The sequence below is a fragment of the Tiliqua scincoides genome, chromosome 1 (assembly GCF_035046505.1).
Source record: "Tiliqua scincoides isolate rTilSci1 chromosome 1, rTilSci1.hap2, whole genome shotgun sequence".
Taxonomy (NCBI): domain Eukaryota; kingdom Metazoa; phylum Chordata; class Lepidosauria; order Squamata; family Scincidae; genus Tiliqua; species Tiliqua scincoides.
In genome coordinates this window covers 78,447,612-78,468,323 of record NC_089821.1, presented here as the reverse complement: position 1 = coordinate 78,468,323, position 20,712 = coordinate 78,447,612, and the positions used below count along the sequence as shown (strand labels likewise).

The 20,712-nt window shown below is 41.5% G+C and overlaps 1 protein-coding gene across 6 annotated transcripts in view; it reads left to right on the top strand.

Moving 5' to 3' along the window:
• The window catches only part of CLASP1 (cytoplasmic linker associated protein 1), a 213,446-nt gene that overhangs the window by 75,028 nt on the left and 117,706 nt on the right, over positions 1-20,712 (top strand). The window contains exon 1 of one of the 6 annotated variants that reach the window (XM_066611750.1): positions 18,564-18,827. The exons of the other annotated variants lie outside the window; for them this stretch is intronic. Within the exon in view, the coding sequence (XP_066467847.1) occupies positions 18,746-18,827 (82 nt within the window). The 5' untranslated portion in view covers positions 18,564-18,745. Of the gene's footprint in view, positions 1-18,563; positions 18,828-20,712 lie in introns of those variants that run through there. 6 annotated transcript variants of the gene reach the window in all.

The window sequence follows — 20,712 nt, the reverse complement described above, 5'->3', positions numbered from 1 at the left end:
ACTGACCAGGATGCAACATATGCCCCATTGGTACAGCTGCACCAGCACTGGAAAATTGGATAGGATTGGGCCCTAAATCTCGATTTGGGGCAAAGAGATCTGAAAATGCTATTTAACTGATGTTACTGTTTCATGTGATGTTATATGCTGCAGCTAGCATGGGAATAAAATAGCAAAGTCTATTTTTGCATTCCCGTTATTGATTTTATATAAGGTAATTTTAATCACACGTTCCCCATCCAATCAGGAGGAATGTAGTTGTAACTTGAAAATTGTACACGGAATTATAGTCTCGGTTTCCTTTTGTTTTGAAAAGGAAACTGTAAGGAAAGGAAGCCTTTTGAAAAGAAAGTTATGAATTATAATATGAATACTTCCAGAGCAATGGTTCCCAAACTGTGAGTCATGGCACCCCAGGGAGCCACGGGAACTTCGTAAAAAAACCCACTGCTGTATATGATGTAAATTGTAACCCTAATGGGGAGCTGTGGCCAATGGCCCAGTAGGTCAAGGGAGCTGCCAGTCATGTTTGGGAACCACTGGTAGAGTATAATTTTAATTATAACTGTTGTATGCAAATATTGGTGTTGGAATGTGATCTTTGAACTTATACAGTGTGAGTTGACAGTAGCATCATGATACAATGTGTTTTGATTGGAAGCTTTTTTGGCCAGCTATCACTGTACCTCTAGCCATAGATGGGCAATGACCACAGTGGAAAAAACTCTAGTGGCTCAGTTGCTAAATGATCAAGAAAAGAGGTCCTTGGCTCCAAGAATTTTCATGTTAAAGAACAGAACTATTTGTGTACTTTCATCTCTAAAAACTGACTTACTTCATGTTGATGTTTTGATTGTTTTGTAAGAGAAAATAATTGACCACATAAGTCTTTCAGGCTACAATAGCCTAAATTTTTTAATCTTTGTTGCTGATTTTACAACTTTTGTGCTTTCATAGTTTGTACAACATAAGGGAAAGAAAGGAGCTTTGCAAAGTATTTGAACTTAACCTTAAATCTCTCAGTGATCTGATTGACATCAAGTAGTAAACGGGGTGGGGTGCTTAATTAAGAAATACATTTAGCTTTTGATCCAGTGGTTGGGTTAGAGCTTCTTGCTGTCCTTAGAACCAGAAGTCCAACAAGGTCATTCTTGATTTGATACACAAGATGCACACTGAAGCCAGTATCTTTCATTTTCCTAGAAACGGGTACTTTGAGCAGGGGAGATGAATGGAATATATCTGGCTTTACCCCCTTTCGCCCCAGTACAGTAATGGACCAGTTAGATAGATCTGTCCTGGAGATTTGTGAATTTATATGGAATTCATTGCTTAATTAAATCATGTTAATATTGTTGAGAAAAAATGTAATGAATTGATTTTTTCACCCCTGCCAAATCAGATAATGATATGTTCATCTGAATAGGAAGGCAGGAATATTTGAGGATAATCTCCTGATTATCCTCAGCTGGTTCTAAAGCAGTGTAGTGGAATCTCTCAAAAATCCATCTTTATGGCTTTTGTTTCCCAGTTACAGTGATTTAAAACACAAGGATGTTGCCAGAATTGAGGGGCACCTGCTCACCTCTGACAGAGTATTACCCAGCATCACAAGAGTTAGAATTTGAGGATTATGTGATTCTGGAAGGAATATTTCTTGTATTTAGCAATTTAGAGGTAGGAGAGCTAGATCTCAATCCTCGCTTCATTGTGATGCCCCCCCTCTGGTTTTGTGTAAGTTGGTCTTTTTATTTGGACCGTTTCAAAAGATACAGAATATTTTTAGAAAATGCGTTTTACAGAATTCTTCTTCAGGCTGGACGTAGAGCAAAATTCATACTGTAATGCATTCAGAGTTAGAAGATCAACAAACCTTAAAAAACATGAGTTGTGACAGTGGTGTTTCATTGGCATGCAGAAGCATTTTCTTCAAATGGATCTTAAGAAATACCAACTTTAAGATTCTGCTCTATGGAACTTTGTTTTCAAAGCTTTAATAGTCTAATTAATAAAACACCAGTGAGGGGGGTGAATTGCATCTTGAAGTGGACTTGACTTATATAACAGGAAGGAGGATTTTATCTTGTGGATATGCTGCTAGTTGCTAGGCTACAAGAAGATTTTTTCAGTTCGTCACAGCCAGAAAATGGAGCTTAGCCGCATGTTGAGTTTCTCGGTGATTCTCAATGCTTCTCTTTCTTTTCTACGTATAATTAGTCAATGTTGAGGTGCAGAAATGTCATGTGTCTTCCCTCCGCACATCAGGCTTTCAGAAAGCTAATTATTTTCATGTAACCACTTTTTCTAATTATTTAGATATGCTTATATTTTAAAATACATTTTCATCATGAAGAAGAAAATTATAGAGTAACCAGCTGCTGTATTGATACAGCCTCGTGTATTGATATGGAATTTAATGTGAGGTGGAGGGAGAGGGAAACCTTTAGATGTAAATGGGGATAATCTGTTCCTTGTAATTGCAAGTATTAAGGAAGCACTCATCAAGCTCTTTTATTGCAATGGTTTAAAAATCTGGCTTTGTATTGGTGGCAAGTTCCTAGTCTTATACTGCCTATCCCAAACTCTTGGCGATTTTTGTTCTAGGCAGCCTCCTTTTCCCAACCACTTCAGGAATGATATCCTAATTGGCAGACCATTTTGCCCATGCAGCTGAAGTTTGGTTGGGCACCTCTGGTTTGCATCAACTTTCGCGGTGCTGTGCAATGACCACAGAGTCAAGGTGCTTACGTACTCCACTTTCTGGCTGGCTGGTTGGTGCCCAAGTGCATGGGATATTTAATAGTCCTTTCTCCTCATGCTTGCTTGTGTTTTTGGCTTTTATAGTTTAATCAAGGTAACTTTTTTCCAATAGTACCCTGTGAGTCAGCATTATCATTAGATGAGTGAGAGAGAATATTAACAGTGATGTTCTTGAAATCCAGGAGCATCTGACTCTAGAGCTTTTCAACTGCACCTAAGTTTACTGTACTGCCCAGAGCTGCAGTTTCAATATGGCAAGGAGTGGAATGGCAGGGGTATATGATACACCTCTTAAATTGGAGTGAGAAGTTGCAGCATGTCCTAAACTGATTCAACCCCTGACAACCCTACAGTTGCCAGCACAGCTAACACATTGTAAGGATACATCAAGTAACAGTCAATGTGTTTTGGTTTTCCTTTTCTTAAATGGAAGGAAGGAGGATCTTGAGTTTGTGATCAGTTGATGGGATTTTTATTTAAAGTTCTGAAAAAGTGCAATTATTTAATAGCACATCAAAGTGATTGTACAGACAGGTTGAATTTGCAGAAAAATGTGTTCTGTTGCCCAAGCTGATTTTAAGAAAAATACTAGATAGGATTGTAGTTCCTGAATGACTGGAATTTTGCTACCTTTTGGATTGAAATTTTCCCAAGATTTAACAAATCAAGGAATTAAATGGTATTCAGAGGGGCAACAGTTCCTTGTAATTTGTGTCCATTTGAATTGGTTAGGTTTTCGAGTGCTGCAGTGATAGACATAATTATGAACTACATGACTGAAATCTCTGTGGTTGGTCCTACTTGTTTCCCGGAAAGTGGTGTAAAGAGTTGTGGCAACAGCAGTTATATCTCTGTTGACTCTCATCATACATGGGAAAGGAAGCCTTGTGCTAAACAGAGCCAGTACAGCTCTACAGTTGGAGAAGCAGGCTTTTATTTTGGAGGAGAAGTAGCAGTCACTCCTTGCACTAGGTCAGAGAAGGTGGAGAGTAAACTGATGTTCAAGTTGACAAGAGACACAGCGCTTGCATTGTAGGATTGCTTTCAGATCCAGTCTGGCTGGCATCGCAGGACTACTGCAGATCATGACTGCCAGCAAAGGTAGGCATTTTGCTTAACAAATGAGACCAGATGCAAATATGCTACCAATGATGGAATCTGGCTGAGTCTGTCGTGTCATCATTTTTATGAAACAAGTTGTGTTAACCTGACATTTAACAAGTAGATATTTCCTTAAGGGACATTAGCACGATGTAGAAATGTTTAGGCAAGTGACATCTCTGCAGCAGATATATAAGAGGAGATTTGAAAAAGCAGCCTGCATGTATACATCTGTTTCTCTGTGAAGACAGATGAACTGATCTAGAATGAAAAAATAGACTATGTAGGGAAAAATATATTGTAATGCTTGACAATGCTTGCTGGGGTGTTCTGCCTGACTTCTTGAGCTTAATGTGAAATGCATTCTTAATTGCTTGTTCCCCCCCCAAAAGAGAGAAAAATAAGCTTGTATCAGTATAAGAATTTATCATACCTTGTAGTCCATGAGAGGCTGTTTAAATCACAGGAATTATTTAGGTTCCAAGGCATTTATGAAGAAAACCTGGATGGCAGTGAAGACTTTTTTTGTGCTTTCAAAGCTTGTTTATGACAAAGATTCAGTTCTATAGCAGCAAAGTTGCCTAATGAAATGGGATGTATACAGTGATGGTGGAGAGAAAGTCATGCTGCTGAACATTCTGCATGCCTACGAAGCATTAATTTGCAGGGGAAATTTACAGACTGCTGTGTTTCTGCCAGAGCTGCATTTCTTTTCAGGGAATTCACTCATGTTAGCCATCTTTGGCTAAGAAAACCATGTTTCTACTGTTCTCCTTCATCTCCCCCACCCTCTTCCCAAAGAGAAGAGACTTTTCTGTTGAAACAGGGTTTTCTCTTCTCTGTTTTCTGTTGGTAAAACATGATGCATTTGTTTTTAAAATTAAGCAGGAGAGAGGAACTAAAGAGCTGCAATTGATAAGTGATGTGATGCATAAAACTTTGCTGCTTATCAGTTCTGTTACCAGCATGATCTTGCAAGTCTCTGCTCTAATGCTTTAGGAGATGTGATTAAAATCCTTATAGTCTTTTAATCATTATTCTAGTCAGTAAATATATATAGTATTACAATTTCTCAATGTATGAGATATTTGAATAGTTCCTCTTAGCTAAATAACACAGCTAAATAATAATGAAAAAGAGCACTGTAAATGATAACTTATAGCAAATGTGTAAAATGATATAGTTTCAAGTAGTCAAAGCCCTTTGTGGCAGAATCTCCCATCAAGCCATTCTGGGTTATAAGGCAGTTCTAGGAATAAAACAACCTGTTTTGTAAACCTGTTATTATTTAAATAACTGTACAATGTATCTCCCCCTAGTAGCTGCATGACTTATTTCTTAACATTTAAGGGAAATCTTGAACCTACCTTGTAAACCTGTCCTGTCACCAGATTCTTTCTCTTGAGTCTGCCTCTTTTGCAAACTACCTAGAGTGTTATGTACTGTGCAATAATGAATGGGTTGTATCCTTCCGTCCTTCTGGGGAAGGAGTCCTTTCTATTCCAGAGAGCAGGAAACCTTAGGATATAGTTGCATGTGTTTTTGGTTATCGGTGATATCTTACTGTTTTTGAAGAGATCTAGTGAATAAATAGGCTTCTATGTATTGTTTAAAGCAGTGGTTCCCAACTGGTGACTTATAACCCACCAGCCAGATAAGCGGGGGGAAGAGACAATAACTCGATCTCCGGGATCGTGCTGCTGCTGGGAATGGGAGATTTTTTTACTTCCTGGCAGTTAGTGCCAGGATGTGGGGAGCCCTCCACAGGGCTCCCCACACTTCAAACGTATAAAAACTAAAAACGGGTACTTGTGGATTTGCAGCAAAAATGGGAAGTGTCCTTTTTTCTTCTTTTTTATGTGTTTGGAGGTGCAGAGAGTCCTGCAGAGGACCCCAGGATTCTGACGCTGGCTGTCGGTAAGTTTAAAAAAAAAAAAGCAATGATCCCCGACAGCAGTGCGATCCTGGGGATTGTGTTGCTGTCGTCGCCCCTTCCCTGCACACACAGTGCTCTCAACTCCCTTGTAGTAGTTTGGGAAGCACTGCTTTAAAGTGTCAGGAATAGGCTGTTAATTTTCAGCGCATGGATGCATGTGACATCAAATGTGTGAGAGAATGTGGTGTGTCACTTGAAGCTACAGGTGTCCGATCTGGCTCTCTCTGCTTTCCCAACCTTTTGAAACTAGGACAGCAGAAGGATTGTCTATGTAATTTACAATGTTGTTGAGGTGCAGAGCCATCTAAGGAAGGTGCCATGATTTTTGAGCTGGCAGTGATGGACAGAAGTTTCTTAATCTAGAAGGGATGTTTCTGTTCCCAGCTCGCAAAATATCACAAGAAAAGTCTTATATGGGATTCCTTTGAGTGACTATCCTCTAGGAGTTTCTGCTGCAGTGGAGTGGAGGCTGGAAAATGACTCACTGCACTTTTGTACATCATAAAAACCAGGATTTATTTAAAATGAATTTTTTTGATAGATGTCTTTATGTCCAAGGACTACTTTGCATTTTTAGCATGTAGATGCATGCTACAGTCCATGTCTGCTCACCCTAAGAGAGACATTCTTTTGCTCCCTCACTGAATAGGCCGAACTTATGTATCTATACATATAAGTTACACATGCTACTTGACAAGACACTTTCTATGCACTATTTTTTTTTAAAGTATCCCACAATCATTTAGGGAGATATCAGTGCAATACATTGTTTTACTTATCCGATGTCTGTATGTTGAGAGGATGCTGTTTCTATGACCAAAGGGAAGGTAGCTGAGAGAGATTTTTGATCCTCTGGTGAAATAGTTAGGCAAATGTTTTTCAGGGTTATGGAGCAGAATGAGAAATTATCATTTTTCTGAAGTCTAATGTTATATTTTTCTCAACCAGCCTCTGTTTTGTCAGGCTGACTAGTGTCCCCTTGTAGAAGTTTAACTGGAATGAGTTTCTTAAGAGGATGTCTTCAGTATTAGTAAGAAGCAGAGTATACTCCTAGATATGTTCAAATTGGACCCCTGAGTTAATCAAAGAAAGTCTATTCACATCTGCTGACACTTCACATGGCTTTCATTACCTTTAACTGTATGTTTTGCTACCCTAAAAGTGTGCTATGCATACCATTCTGCAAATCTTGATGCACATCTGTTGTTCAGGCTGGTCCTAGGAGACAGCTTAAAAATCTGGTTTGCTGGTTGAATGTTGATGGTGTATTGCTCACTGCAATAAAATCCGTAAAGGATAAGAAGAGTATTAGTAATGCTGCAGTATGACAGAGGTACTGTTAGACCCAGTAGAAGATAGAGACCTTGAGCAACAAGGAATTTATCCAGGAATATCTTTTTCATGGATTTGGACTCCTTTTCTTGTGAATATTTTCTCAGTTTTTTTGCAAAGTGGTATGAATTCCACTGTTATGGTTGTTTCAGCTGTAGCTTAGTATCCTTCTCTGCTCTGCACAGTCCTGTTTTCAAGAAATCTTTGACAAAGGTTCCAGTTGTCGCATAGCTGATGCAAGATGACCCTGAGAACTTGCTGACAAAAAGTTTCAGTCTTCTGTCACTGGTATTTGCACACACAACATGACCATGATGGAATGAGTACCTCAATAATTCTTTTATTGTATTAAATTCTAGAGATCGACTCCTCCTGCTTCACTCATTTAAGCTACTAACAACAAAATGTTGTGTTGGATTATGTGTGCTGAAATACAGACAATTGTGCTTTGTAAACATAAACCTCTAAAACTCCAATACTTTGTTGAAATGCAAAATCAAAGTTTGATACATTTTCTTCAAAACTTTTAGGACATCTGAATCGAAATAATGACCTTCGCAATGATTGGCTGTAGTGGAGTGGGGCATGCTGGGGGAGCTGTTGCAAGGTTGGCCAACTCTTTGAAAGCTCTCTTCCCCAGCATGGCCCCGGCCCATTCAAGCAGACGAGTGAAGGTGCTCTGCCACGCCTTCTGAGCAAGGTAGCCATGCAGCCCCAAACTGGGGGGCAAGGGGGACTGAATGCCACTGGAGGGACGCCTGAAGTCTCTAGTATATCCAGAATGACACTTTTGTAAGCATGTAGCTTCACCCTGCCATTATGTTGGCCTATTTAAGCTTTCTTAATTATGCTTGATTGTTGTTAGCTAAGGAACAGTTGAATTGCCAGTCTGTAATAAAGAGTGGTATGCTGTTGCATTTTTTTAAATAGAGCTAATCAAGTACTGTCTAATGACTGGCTTCTTTTTGTCCACTGAAATAATTATGCCCTTCAGTCATCAGTAGAATCCTTTTGTTGCATTGTGCTAAGCAATATGAATCTCTTCATTTGTTTGCTTCTCAGAACCCAAGACTAAAGACAGACAGTGGCGTAGCTAAGGGGGTGCAGGGGGTAGCGGTTGTACTGGGCATGAAGCTTTGGGGGGGGGCAACAAGCTGAACTTGACACTAGTGACCAAAATTGTGAAAATCTTGATATACAGGTACAGCCTATGTATCCGTGTTAGTTCTGTTCTGTGACTCGGCGAGATTAACAAAAAATGAGTTGTGCTAAATCCCATAGAGTTACGCAAATACAGCCTGCAACCTGACACTTCTGGGTGGAAGGAAACTAAGGCAGCTGTTCTCAATCCCCTCCCCCCTCCTTCCCCTTCCTGAACCTGACACTTCTGGGTGGAAGGAACCTGAACCTTCCCCTTCCTGAACCTGACACTTCTGGGTGGAAGGAAACTAAGGCAGCTGTTCTCAATCCCCTCCCCCCTCCTTCCCCTTTCACAGGTGGGATCCTGAGCTTGCATGGGAGTCCTCTGTGTCCCAGGCAGCCTCCCGACAGCACTGCAGGTTCTCCTCCTCCTCCTCACTGCTGCTGCTCCTGAAGCCTTCCCTGGCCGCAGCCATCATGGAAACTCCTCTGCCCCAGAGCATTCTGGGACTTGTAGTCCGGCTCTCTGCTCACCCTCACCTGTCTCTCCAAGGCTTGGCAAACACTCCCAGGGTTTTTTAAAGCAATCCCCTCTGTTGCTACTGCGCCTGCCTGCCTGCGTGCGTGCGTGCGTGTGTGTGTGTGTAGAGAGAGAGAGAGAGAGAGAGAGAGAGAACGTGCTTCACCTTGCTGTAAGTGTTCTGGCTACAGAGGTTTTTGGTCCCCCTTTCCCTCTTCAGTCTTGGCTGGCTCAGGGGCTCCAGGAATGTTACTGTTCCTTTGCAAAGGGAGTCTCTTCCATGGCTCCAGGGCTATTTCCCTGCCTGGACGAGGCTGAGCTTTTTTGCAGTGTTTTGGGCTGCCTGGAAACGGATGGAGATGCCAGCTCAGGGCAAAGGTGTGTGTGTGACTGTCAGTTCCCCCACCCCATTAGGGTTGAGACAAATCCAAAGATAAAAAATCTGTAGATAAATAGGCTGCACTTGTATATGAATAATACCATCATGTTATATATCATTGGAAAGGTAATTTAATGCAAAATGCAATGAAGCAAACTGCATTGGAATATCTGTATTCTATCAAAAATTATGGCCAATTAACCAGAACATGAAAACACAACTGCCTTATGGAACAAAAAGTGAATTTTCTTAACTCAAAACTGACCTATGAGACTGATTGTTCTGAGAGCCAAAGACGACATGTTATTGACATGTTGCAATGACATGTTATCATGATACAACGTTAAACAAATAAGGTGTTAATATGAGTCAGCTCACATTTCCATACATCATAATACAGTTACCCCTGCTAACTGGGTAAAAAGGCACTTTTTCAAGTGGTGCCCCTCTTATATTTAGTAGAGGGAGAATAACCATCCCTCTTCTCCCCAGCACAGTGTCTCGAACCAATCAGGGGCACACTTTTAATTTTTTTACTTAATTAAATTTGATTTTGTCTGGTGGGGCTACAAATCTTCTTTGAGCCCCAGGTAGCAAGCTCAAAGAAGATAGCCTTAGCTATGCCACTGACTGGGGGGCAGCAGAGCAAGTGGGTGGTGAGCTACAGGGGAAAGGAAGTGAGTTCCTCTCAATTTTCACTTTTGAAAAGCCTGGGCATGATGTCACTTTTGGTTGTGATATCATTTCTGGGACAACATTTTTAACTTGGCACTGGGCTACATGATTATTAGGTATGCCACTGAAAACAGACATGAACACCACTGGTTCTCTTTGTTTATATGCAAAGCCTCTGGTGAGCTCATTGTCATTGCAGGGAAGAACACTGCCACTGATGCTTTTTATTTCTCCTTCACAATTAACTGTGTCCAAAATATGTGTCAGCATGATCTTATTGTAATTGGTTCTACTATCGCCTTCTATCACTTTCTTCTTTGTAAGAATGTGTTCTGGATCCTAGGGAATATTCATTTGTCTCACTAGCTTCATGAAAATCCAGTGCTGTAATCTTAAAAGTTTGACTTCACATGAAATCAGTGGTTCCCAAGTTTACCTGAGTCACAGTGACCCGGTAGCCTCTTCATCCTGGCTCAGACAGATGCTGTCATCTTGGATCTTGGGAGATTCCATGAGGTCCGACTTGGTGCTATCTGGGAGAAGGGGCCACTGGGGATATCCCACAACACCCCTGTGAGCGGCATTATAAGGCATCACACTTTAAGAATCCTTTCACTAAACCATCTTTCCTAGAAGGCACCTGATGAGAACATTATGTTGTCATTTTTATTAAATGTTAATATGTCTGTCTCACTATTCCTGTAATAGTGGATTTGTCTGCTTTTTTGTAGGATTTGCTACGTGAGGTATTCTTGTTGCTGTCGGAGTAAAATTTTGTTCAGGCCATGATAGCGCTCTGTGTAGAGATGTTATGACTGTTCTCTCATATTAGCTGTATATATTATGTAGCTGTATATATTACTGTATAGCTAATACTATCATATAATTTTCGTGTCAGATCCTGGGGCCTTGCCACTGGACCACTGGCTAATGGCCTGCAGGGTTTCAGTCTCTGATGGTGGGACATCCAGGCTATAGTTGATATCCGCCTGGGGCATTCTGTCAATCGCTTTGTTATTGATGGAGGAGTTAATTTCCCAGCGGAAGTTTATAAAGATGGTGGTGCAGTGCTGTTGATAAACTCACTCAGCTATTCCAGTCTTTCTGGAATCAAGGATCCATCCCTCAGGAACTGAAAGACGCGTCCATCGTACACCTCTACAAGAGGAAAGGAAATCGACAAGTCTGTGATAATTACAGAGGAATATCACTGCTCTCCATTGCAGGCTAGATCCTTGCACGAGTGTTGCTGAATCGCCTAATTAACCACCTGGAACAGGGTCTACTACCCGAGACACAGCGTGGCTTCCGTAAAGGACGTGGCACTGTGGACATGATCTTCGCAACCCAACAGCTCCAAGAGAAGTGTCAAGAGCAAAATCGTGAACTGTACACCACCTTTGTGGATCTCACCAAGACTTTTGACACTGTCAGTCGCGAAGGTCTGTGGCGCATCGTGTCGAAGTTTGGGTGCCTGACAAATTCATCCTGATGGTGCATCAATTCCACGATGGCATGATGGCTCATGTTCTGGACAACGGAGAAGCTTCAGAGACCTTTCCTGTCACAACTGGTGTCAAGCAAGGGTGCATGCTGGCACTGACCCTGTTCAGTATAATGTTTTCAGCCATGATGTCAGAACAGTTCCTTGGGATTCAGCCTGAGATACAGGACTGATGGGAAACTGTTTAACCTGTGTAGACTCCAGGCTATCACCAAGATAAAGGAGACTGCCACGAGACCTTCTTTTTCTGACAACTATGCCCTGAATGCTGAATGCAACAGGAAATGCAAGCTAGCATGGACAAATTCAAAGCAGCATGTGACAACTTCGGTTTCCTCATCAACACAAAGAAAACCAAAGTGATGCACCAGCCACCTCCAAAGGCCCAACACCGAGAGCCCACCATCATAGTAAAGGGACAAAAGCTGCAAGCAGTGGACCAATTTACATACCTTGCAGCAACCTCTCCCACATGGTGACAATTGACATTGAGGTCAACTGCAGAATTGCCAGGGCAAGTTCTGAATTCGGCAGACTGCGGACCAATGTATGGAATTACCGTGGAATAAGCCTTGCTACAAAGCTTAAAGCCTACCAAGCAGTTGTGCTAACTACTCTGATGTATGCCTGTGAGACTTGGACTGTATACAGGAGGCACGCTAGGCAACTGAACCACTTCCACACGACGTGCCTCAGCAGACTTCTGAGGATCCTGTGGCAGGACAGGGTGCCAGACACAGAGGTCCTCTCCAGAGCAGGACTGCTGTCAGTTCACACACTGCTGATGAATGCGCAGACACGCTGGGCAGGTCATGTTGTAAGGATACCAGACCACCACATCTCTAAACAGCTCTTCTTTGGTGAGCTGTCTCAAGGAAAGCGATCGCATGGATATTGACACCACCACCTGGGAAATCCTGGACAAGGACAACCATAGCACAAGAGAAGCGTGCACTCCGTAAAGCCAGAGCTGCAAATGCTGCAACAGTGATGCCGCCACATGTCTGCCCGACATGTGGCAGAATATTCCGTGCTCATTAGTCACCTGGGGACACACCGTGGACAGTCCACAACTCCTTAGATGTCAAGGTCTTCTTCTAAACCAGGGGTGCCCAAACCCCGGTCCCTGGGCCACTTGAGGCCCTCAAGGCCCCTCAATGTGGCCCTCAGGGAGCCCCCAGTCTCCAATGAGCCTCTGGCCCTCCGGAGATTTGTTGGAGTCTGCACTGGCCCAATGCAACTGCTGTCAACGTGAGGGCGACTGTTTGACCTCTCGTTTGAGCTGTGGGATGAGGGTTCCCACCACTGCTTGCTGTTTCACGTCTGTGATGCAGCAGCAAAGGAAAGGCCAACCTTGCTTTATGCAAGGCCTTTTATAGGCCTTGAGCTATTGCAAGACCTTCATTCATTCATATGTTCATCTTTAATATATTCATTTATGTAAACTTATGCAAATTTATTCAAATTTTAAATGTAAATTAATTCTTTTTTTCCCCTGGCCCCTGACAGAGTGTCACAGAGACCATGTGGCCCTCCTGCCAAAAACTTTGGACACCCCTGTTCTAAACGATGGACAAACATCATCATAAATTATTTTAACTGGCAATTAAAACTGTGACCTGCTTAATGGCCAGGATAATGGGTACTTTTAAAATGTGTTAATTATTTGAGATATATACATACACACACACAGGTGTGCACCACTTAACGACAGGGATACGTTCTCCTATCCCTGTTATGTGATTAGGTCATTAAGTGAACATTCAGTCCAATCTATTGCCTTTGTTGTAAAAACAGACACTGTGCTGCAGGCTATGGGAGATGTGATTGCCTCATTAATAGCATCTTTATGGTGCTTTGACCACTGTCGTATATGCAGCCTGTCATTAAGCGAGCGGTCGTTAAGTGGCGCATGCCTGTATATATGTGTATGTATGTTCAGTTTGACAAACTGTTAACTATTCTCTATTCATTCTGGCCATTGTTGCCTTTCCAAAATACGGAATCTGTATTGATGTTGCTGTTCTCTTTTTCTGCCATTATATACAGTAGTTCTGATTTGAAACAAAGTTAAGCCCCTTGTTTCTCAGTCTTCTCTCTATTCCCCCTTTTCTTGTAGATCAATGAAGTCTTTCAATCTGTAGCTCAGTGGTTTTCAAACTGATCCGTAGAACACTCGGATTCCTCAAAGCTTAGTAGCTCCTCAGTGAGACAATCAATAATAACAAACAATAATAGCAATTTTTTGGAAGACAGCATGCCTGCTAGCACCGTTCTTCCTCTGCAATGTGCTGTGAATCCACAGAGAACTGTTAGATGTATTTTGTTTCAATTAACACAAAATATTTGTGAAGTCCAGAAAGCTGAGGTCAGGGTAGTTCATGAGCAGAAGGTGTGCTAAAGAACATGCCCCACAATTCTTTGTGCAGACGTTCTTTGATAGAGAAATTAGTGTGAAGAAAAGTACTTGATCTTTAAAACTGGTTGAGGCAATCTGAGTATCAGTTCCGGGTGGTTCTTGTTATTGTTTTGAAGTCCTTGAGATTTAAAAGAGAAACTTCTAAGTGGGTATTATGCACAGTTCAGTCTCTTTGCCAAAAGTTATTTTAATCTGTTAGCAAAGCATTTTTTTCTTTCTGTGCTGTATAAAGAAGTAGTTTAAAATGAGAGTGCAGACATAAATTTGTCTCTCCATCTGTTTCTAAGGAGCAGATGAATCAAACAACACAGTATGAGTTTTCTTACTACTAAATATAACAAGTGCAATAGGTTCTCATTAACACCCTTGTGTGAAAATAGCACAGAAGTTCACATGTCTGATGGAGAAGGTGTAGATCAAAAAACTTTTTTCACTGCTTAGTCCTAGAGTGAAATTTATAAGCAGGTTTAATTAGCCCTGCTACAGTGCCGAAGGTTGAAATAGATGACCTATGAAGTCCCTTCTCATCTTCAGGGCCTTAATATGTGGATACTGCATATGCCTTTAAGGCTACACTGCTAAGCACACTTGCTAGTGTGTCTAGGTCAAATTGATTCATGACTGAATTGCACTTTAAATAATAATTGCACTTGCTATTTAAATAATATACCTCTGAAATGTAGCCCTTATTTGCAGTTTGAAAACCTAGTGACTGTCTGCAAGTTTCATGATTCCTGTTTATTACTTAGCAATAAACCTTTGATAAGAACCAACCGGCCCACTGAGGTCATCCTCAAGGGCTCTTAGATTTTCTCAGTGAAAGATTTTATAACAACTGCATCAAAGACTGTGGATTTCTCTGTGGTTTCACTGATGTTATGGACTGACCTTCTACAATACAGGAGTAAATGTAATACTTCTGCCTCGTGAGCTTTAAGATACTTCTTCAAGCCACCTGTTTGTGGAGATCTTTGACCAGTTGACTGCTAGAGTAGTGAATTGGGACCCACCCATAGTCCCAGGTTGTAACCTGGATCCTACCTTCAAGACTTTATGTACCTACTGAAAAAGCCCAGCTGCAAAGTGTTACTTTTCCCCTTTCTATCATCTTCTCCCACCATGCAATGGTGGTGAACCAGTGTACACTGCTACTGCATCAGTTGCCTCTTCTTTCCTTCTAGGCCAGATTGGAAGGGCATGGTGCAGCAACAGCACACATGTAATCAAACTGTGCAGCAGTGCAGGAGAGCAAGTGTGTTGGTGGGAGGTTTTAATGAGCCCACTGAAGGTTAGGGGACTTGGCCAAAGTAGTTTCTTCCAATACCTCGGATAGATTTATTTTACCTAGGACCCACAGCTATTGTTGAAACTGTGCAGGCCTGAGCTTGAGAGCAAAATGATAACTGCAGTGCTGTGGTGCACCTGAAGTCTGGTCTGTGGAGGAATGCTACTAGTTCTTGTTTCTGTTTTGTGTGTGTATTCAATACAAATAGAGTGTATGTGACCTTGAGCATTTGGAAAGATGGATTACAAATATGTTAATTAACTGTAATAGAATAAAACAATCTTTTTCTTTTGAGTCAGACATCCAGTTTCCCATCATTTGTTGGCAAACAGGGGGGTGACTAGTGTGCACAGCCTGTTTTGCATGCTAAATCTTCCAGCAGTGTCAGAAATGAGTTGATGCATCTCTGTGTGTGATCAAACCTACAGCTGTTTCATTGTTGTGATGAGACACTGCCTTGTTTAGCAGTGTAAAGGGACACAGAGTGATCAGTTTGGACTCGCAGTTTGGGAACCACTGACATAGAGGTTCTGATCAGACATAACATTCACAATATGGCTTGGTGCTAAGTGACGCCCAATCCTATCCCTGGCAGCTACTGCCGGGGCTGGCAAAGGCCTCCTTGTAAGGACTAAGGGCACAGGGACCACAATGGGTCTCCTGCACCGGCTGGCAGAGACTGGAGGAGCTCTGGCTGGTGCAGACTGGAGGAGCTCTGAGTCAGGCTTTCGGCCCAACATGGAGCATAGGATCTGGTGGTCCTGGGTTCCACTGATCCCACCCACATCCTGCCCAGGTTCTCCCTGCACCAGAGTGCCTCCCCCCCCCCCGGAGCTGATAGGATTGCACCTGAGTAAACCTAGAATGCACCTTGGGCTTGTGCATTCCCTTCTTCTTGTCTACCCCTGAGAGCCTGACAGGTTTGCAGGCCAAGTGGAAGCCATTTTTTTTGGCATGAATGTAAACTGTGGTTTACACCAGGGAAGGAGAGAGAAGGAGAGAGGGAACAGTAAGGTGCACGTAAATAGTAATGGAAAATAGTAACACTCTCAGTTATTCATCAGCTCCAGTAATTTGTTTTGTGTAATCAAAAAACAGATCATCGTGGATGCTTCCAGAGAAAAATCACTCTAGGTGACAGATGAAAACTTAAAAACATTTTGAGCTAAAGTGAGCTGGATTTGTCTTATTCATTGTCTTCTATTTACATGCTTGCAAATTCCCTTGAGCTTTAGCAAATAAAAAATTCACCAACAGATGTTCCCCTAGCAACAAGACCACGAGCTGTCTGCTTTTGCTCTTTACATGCAAGCAACTCAGGGCTTATTCCCATGTAGCACCATTTACACAATTTTCTTGTTTTGATGGGATAAATTTGTTTGTGCAATTATAATCTCTCCGATCTGTGTATGTCAATTACACAGTCATACTCCTCAGATTACCAGGATGCATCTCCATGTGATCTCCCTGGCATTGCTGCTCCACAGGACTACCTTAGTCTCAAAATAGTTCTCTGGGCAATCAAGTTTGTGGCTTGCTTGCAGCACTGACTGGTAATGAATGAGGCCCCTGTGTCTGTGTAGTTAGAAGGGAGGGACAGGTGCTTAAGGAAACAATGGAAGAAAGTGGGTATATTTACCTGAGGAAACAGAAGGGTGAAAATGAGGGAAGGAGTTTATGATAATGATTTTTAGAATTGTAGAAAACTACTGTAAATGGACTATCATTGACATGTTTCATGTTGCTTGAAAAATACTTTAGGGCAGTGGTTCTCACACATTTAGCACCGGGACCCACTTTTTAGGATGAGAATCTGATGGGACCCCCCAGAAATGACATCATCAAGAAGGAAGATTTCTAACAATCCTAGGCTGCAATCCTACTTACACTTACCCAGGAGTAAGTCCCATTGACTATCATTGTTAAAAGAATATACATAGTAGCTTGTTAAAAGTACAGATCTGTCACATTTCCCTAAATGCAGTTACATGCCATGGTAGCATCAAGTCTAATGTATTAAAAATAAAATATTGAAATGAACGGGCACCCACCTGAAATTGGCTCGCGACCCACCTAGTGTCTCCCGACCCACAGTTTGAGAAACACTGCTTTAGGAAAATCCAGTCATGGCATTAAAAAGATCTTCCTATCATAAGAGAATGCATATGGAAAAAATTAATATGAGAATCTTAGTTTAAAAGTGCCATATAAACTGACTAACCTCACAGGGATATTAGAATTGTTAGAATACTTCTGCATGTCCTAAAATTTACTACGACAAAGACCTTCTTAGTTACAATACTAGGGAAGTCTGAAAATGGTGCATTTTGTCAAAGCATAGGAGGATGAAGTGCTCCTTGATCCATCTTTGTCACTTGAGGGTTAAGGCTGCAATCCTAACCACACTTGCCTGAGAGTAAGCCCCATTGAACAAAATAAGACTTACTTCTGAGTAGACCTGGTTAGGATTGTGCCCTGAGTGTCTTTGGTAGCATGGAGTGCATTTTACCCATTCCAGGTAGTGTGCCATTTGCAGCCCTTCCTGATGAGAGAGAGAGAGAGAGAGAGAGAGAGAGAGAGAGAGAGAGTCTGGCCAGCCACCATTCAAGCCCTTGTAACTTCTGATTACACCAGGAATGTCCAAACATTTTGGCAGGAGGGCCACGTCATCTCTCTGAGTCAGGGACCAGGGAAAAAATGAATTAATTTACATTTAAAATGTGAATAAATTTACATAAATGAATTTATTAGGGATGGAACTTATATGAATGAATGAAAGTCTTGCAGTAGCTCAAGGCCTATAAAAAGACCTTGCACAAAGCAAGGCTAGCCTTTCCTTCACTGGGATTTTGATTATAGGATTATTGATTGATTGATCGATTGATTGATTTGATTATTGATTGATTATAGGAACTGATTATGTTTTGATTGTTGAAAACATGGAGGTGGTATAAAGTGGTGGCTAAGAGACTGGGCTGCGTATCAGAACTCTTCTAGTTCAAATCTTGCCTCTGCCATAAACTCACTAGGTGACCGAAGAAAAATTGCATTCTCCCAGTCTTAACATTCCCATCTGTGCTGTGGGGATAATAATACTTACGTACCTATAGGATAGTTGAGGACAACATCAAGATAATACATATGAAATGCTTTGTGCACTCAGAAATTGTTACAGAACTTATTTTATAAGCATTCTGATATGTCTTTTCATGGGTGGGTGAAGTAATTGGCGTTCCCACCCCTGTGCAGACCCATGTGGATTCTTGAATTCCTGGCATAGTATTGTTCTCTTCTAGTTTTACACCTGATATAGAGCTGAGGGACGTAGGTTTTTAAAACGAATGACTAACGTATTTGTCACAGACAAGTGATGACAGCTGTTAAGATGCTTCCATTAACCTTCCCAGGGGATGAACTTGGGCTACTTCCTTTCGCCAGCCAAGCAAGCCGTCCTAGAGCCTGCCTGCCTTCCTACATTGTGTGCTGTACTTGTCTTGGAATACCAGCCAGTTTCCAGCCTTGAAAGGTCTGAAATGTACTGGGGCCAACTGTGATGCTCTAGACTGTCTACGTTGCAGGCACCTGAGCTGCGCTGAAGCCTGGGCTATTTTACTCTGTGTGCGAAAGCAGCATGGTTAATGAATACAAGGGGCAAGGATTGATTATGTCCTGGACTTGAAAGCAGCAGTGGTCTATGAGACAGCGTTCCATCTTGGCTCGCGATGGAAAATATGAAGGAATGTTGAGGAAGCTTATTTGCAAAAGGATATGTACCTGTAAGCAAATTCCTTATGTTTTTTTCCCCTTTTGTTTGGAAAAAATGGAAGAGGACTTAAAGCGTTTTTTTCCCTTCCTTAACTGGGAGTAGTGAGCAGACAAAGGCCTTTTTAAACAAGGCATGTGGCTGCATCTTGCTTGTCATCAATCCTAAGTGAACATAATACTGAAGATCCAGCAGTGATGGATAAATTTTAAGGACAGGGAATTGCAATTTTGTGTTGGTTTATGTCCATGGAATCTGGTAAAAGTAAAACAGGTTTGAGTTTGAATTGAGTGATGAATTGTGTAGCTAGAGTGCAGAGTCTGATCCACGTTTGTTAACAATAATTGCACCCACTGGGGTTGTATTGGCTGAATATCCGTTTTCTTTACTGTATGCATCTGTTTGCTTGCATCTCATTTCCTGAAGTCCATAATCAGATTTTGATCCTGTTCTTTGTTTCTCTTTCTGCCTGGCACACATGCTGTTCAGAGACATGATGTCTTCGAAATGAACAAGTCAGATTATAGGAAAATGAAGGGGAAATGCAGACATGTAGTGTTAGATTATTCTAGGTAATTGTGAGAATTAAATGTTTAGCTGTCAGTATACAGGTAAATACATTGTACAGGTAAATGTAACTTTCTTAGTCTAATACAAGCTGTTTGTCCTTCAGACTTAAATTGCTTTTTCTACATTGGAATGTTAGTTTAAAAAATTTATCTCTCTGATGCATTATAAAAATGGAGTGTGTTTTTTGAAAGAAAAATGTATAACTCAAGGCTCTTCATTTAATACTAACACAAGAAACCACACCCTTGATGTGTGCTTTTGAAGGAAGGAAGCAGTAGTGCAGGGTTTTGGGCTTTAAAGTAAGTCTTCGCTTTGGCAGTGTCTGCGCTTTTCATTTATCTTTTTTTTTTAAATAATAAGATGGGTTTTACTGTAATTATTTAGTGTATAGATATATCTGTTTGTTAATAGGCTCAAAGAAAATATAACTGGTATGAAACTCCTACCTTACCCACTACAATTGCAGAAATAAAACTAGGTGGGGATGTTTCTCTCTTTCCTTGACTGAATTTCATCCTGCATGTGAAACCATGACCCACGGATTTCATTGTAAATCACTTGCACAAGACTGTGCAGAGCATGGCAGTTCACATTGTTAGCATCCTGGAAGCAATGAAAGCCTGAGGGAGTGGCTTCATTCAGAGCCACCCCCACCCCCCCTCCATATGTTCACTTTAGACTTCCAGACTCAGAATAGGAAGTACATGCATGAGTACAGTGATGGAATTGAAACGTGCATTTGGCATGGATGCCTTGGCCATTGCAAGTAAATGTTGATGGCTCATCAGAACCTTCACATGTGTGTTTTATTGCCAAAAAAGTGTGAATTCTGTGAGCCCAAGGGGGTTATAGTTTTCCCCAAGCAGTTACCTCCATGCCACAGAGCAACCTCCTCTTGAAACTTTCCAAACCAGTTTGTGATATGATCTGGGGCTTACCAAACAACCACCACCATATATGATTCCAGTACTTTCGTCAGAAAAGCATCCAGGGCAGCATCCAAAATGAAAACTAAACCATAATGAAACCTACATTGAGATGAAACTTGTGTTAATATTGTACAAGTTAATGTATTTAATGGCAGGAATAATCTATAGTTCTCAAATGCTGGACAGGTTAGATATGTTACTAATATTCTAAATCCACCTTGGTAGGCTTGCTTGGGTAGAGCATTTCAAAACTTTGGTGGCATAACTGAGAATGCTATGCTCTGGGGTATCACCAAATATACTTCCTTTAAGGAAAGCATCCTTAAGGAAGGAGCAGGGGCCCCTCTGAAGAGGTTAACTACCTAGACAAACAGAGAAGTTGTCAAGTGCCAGATTTTA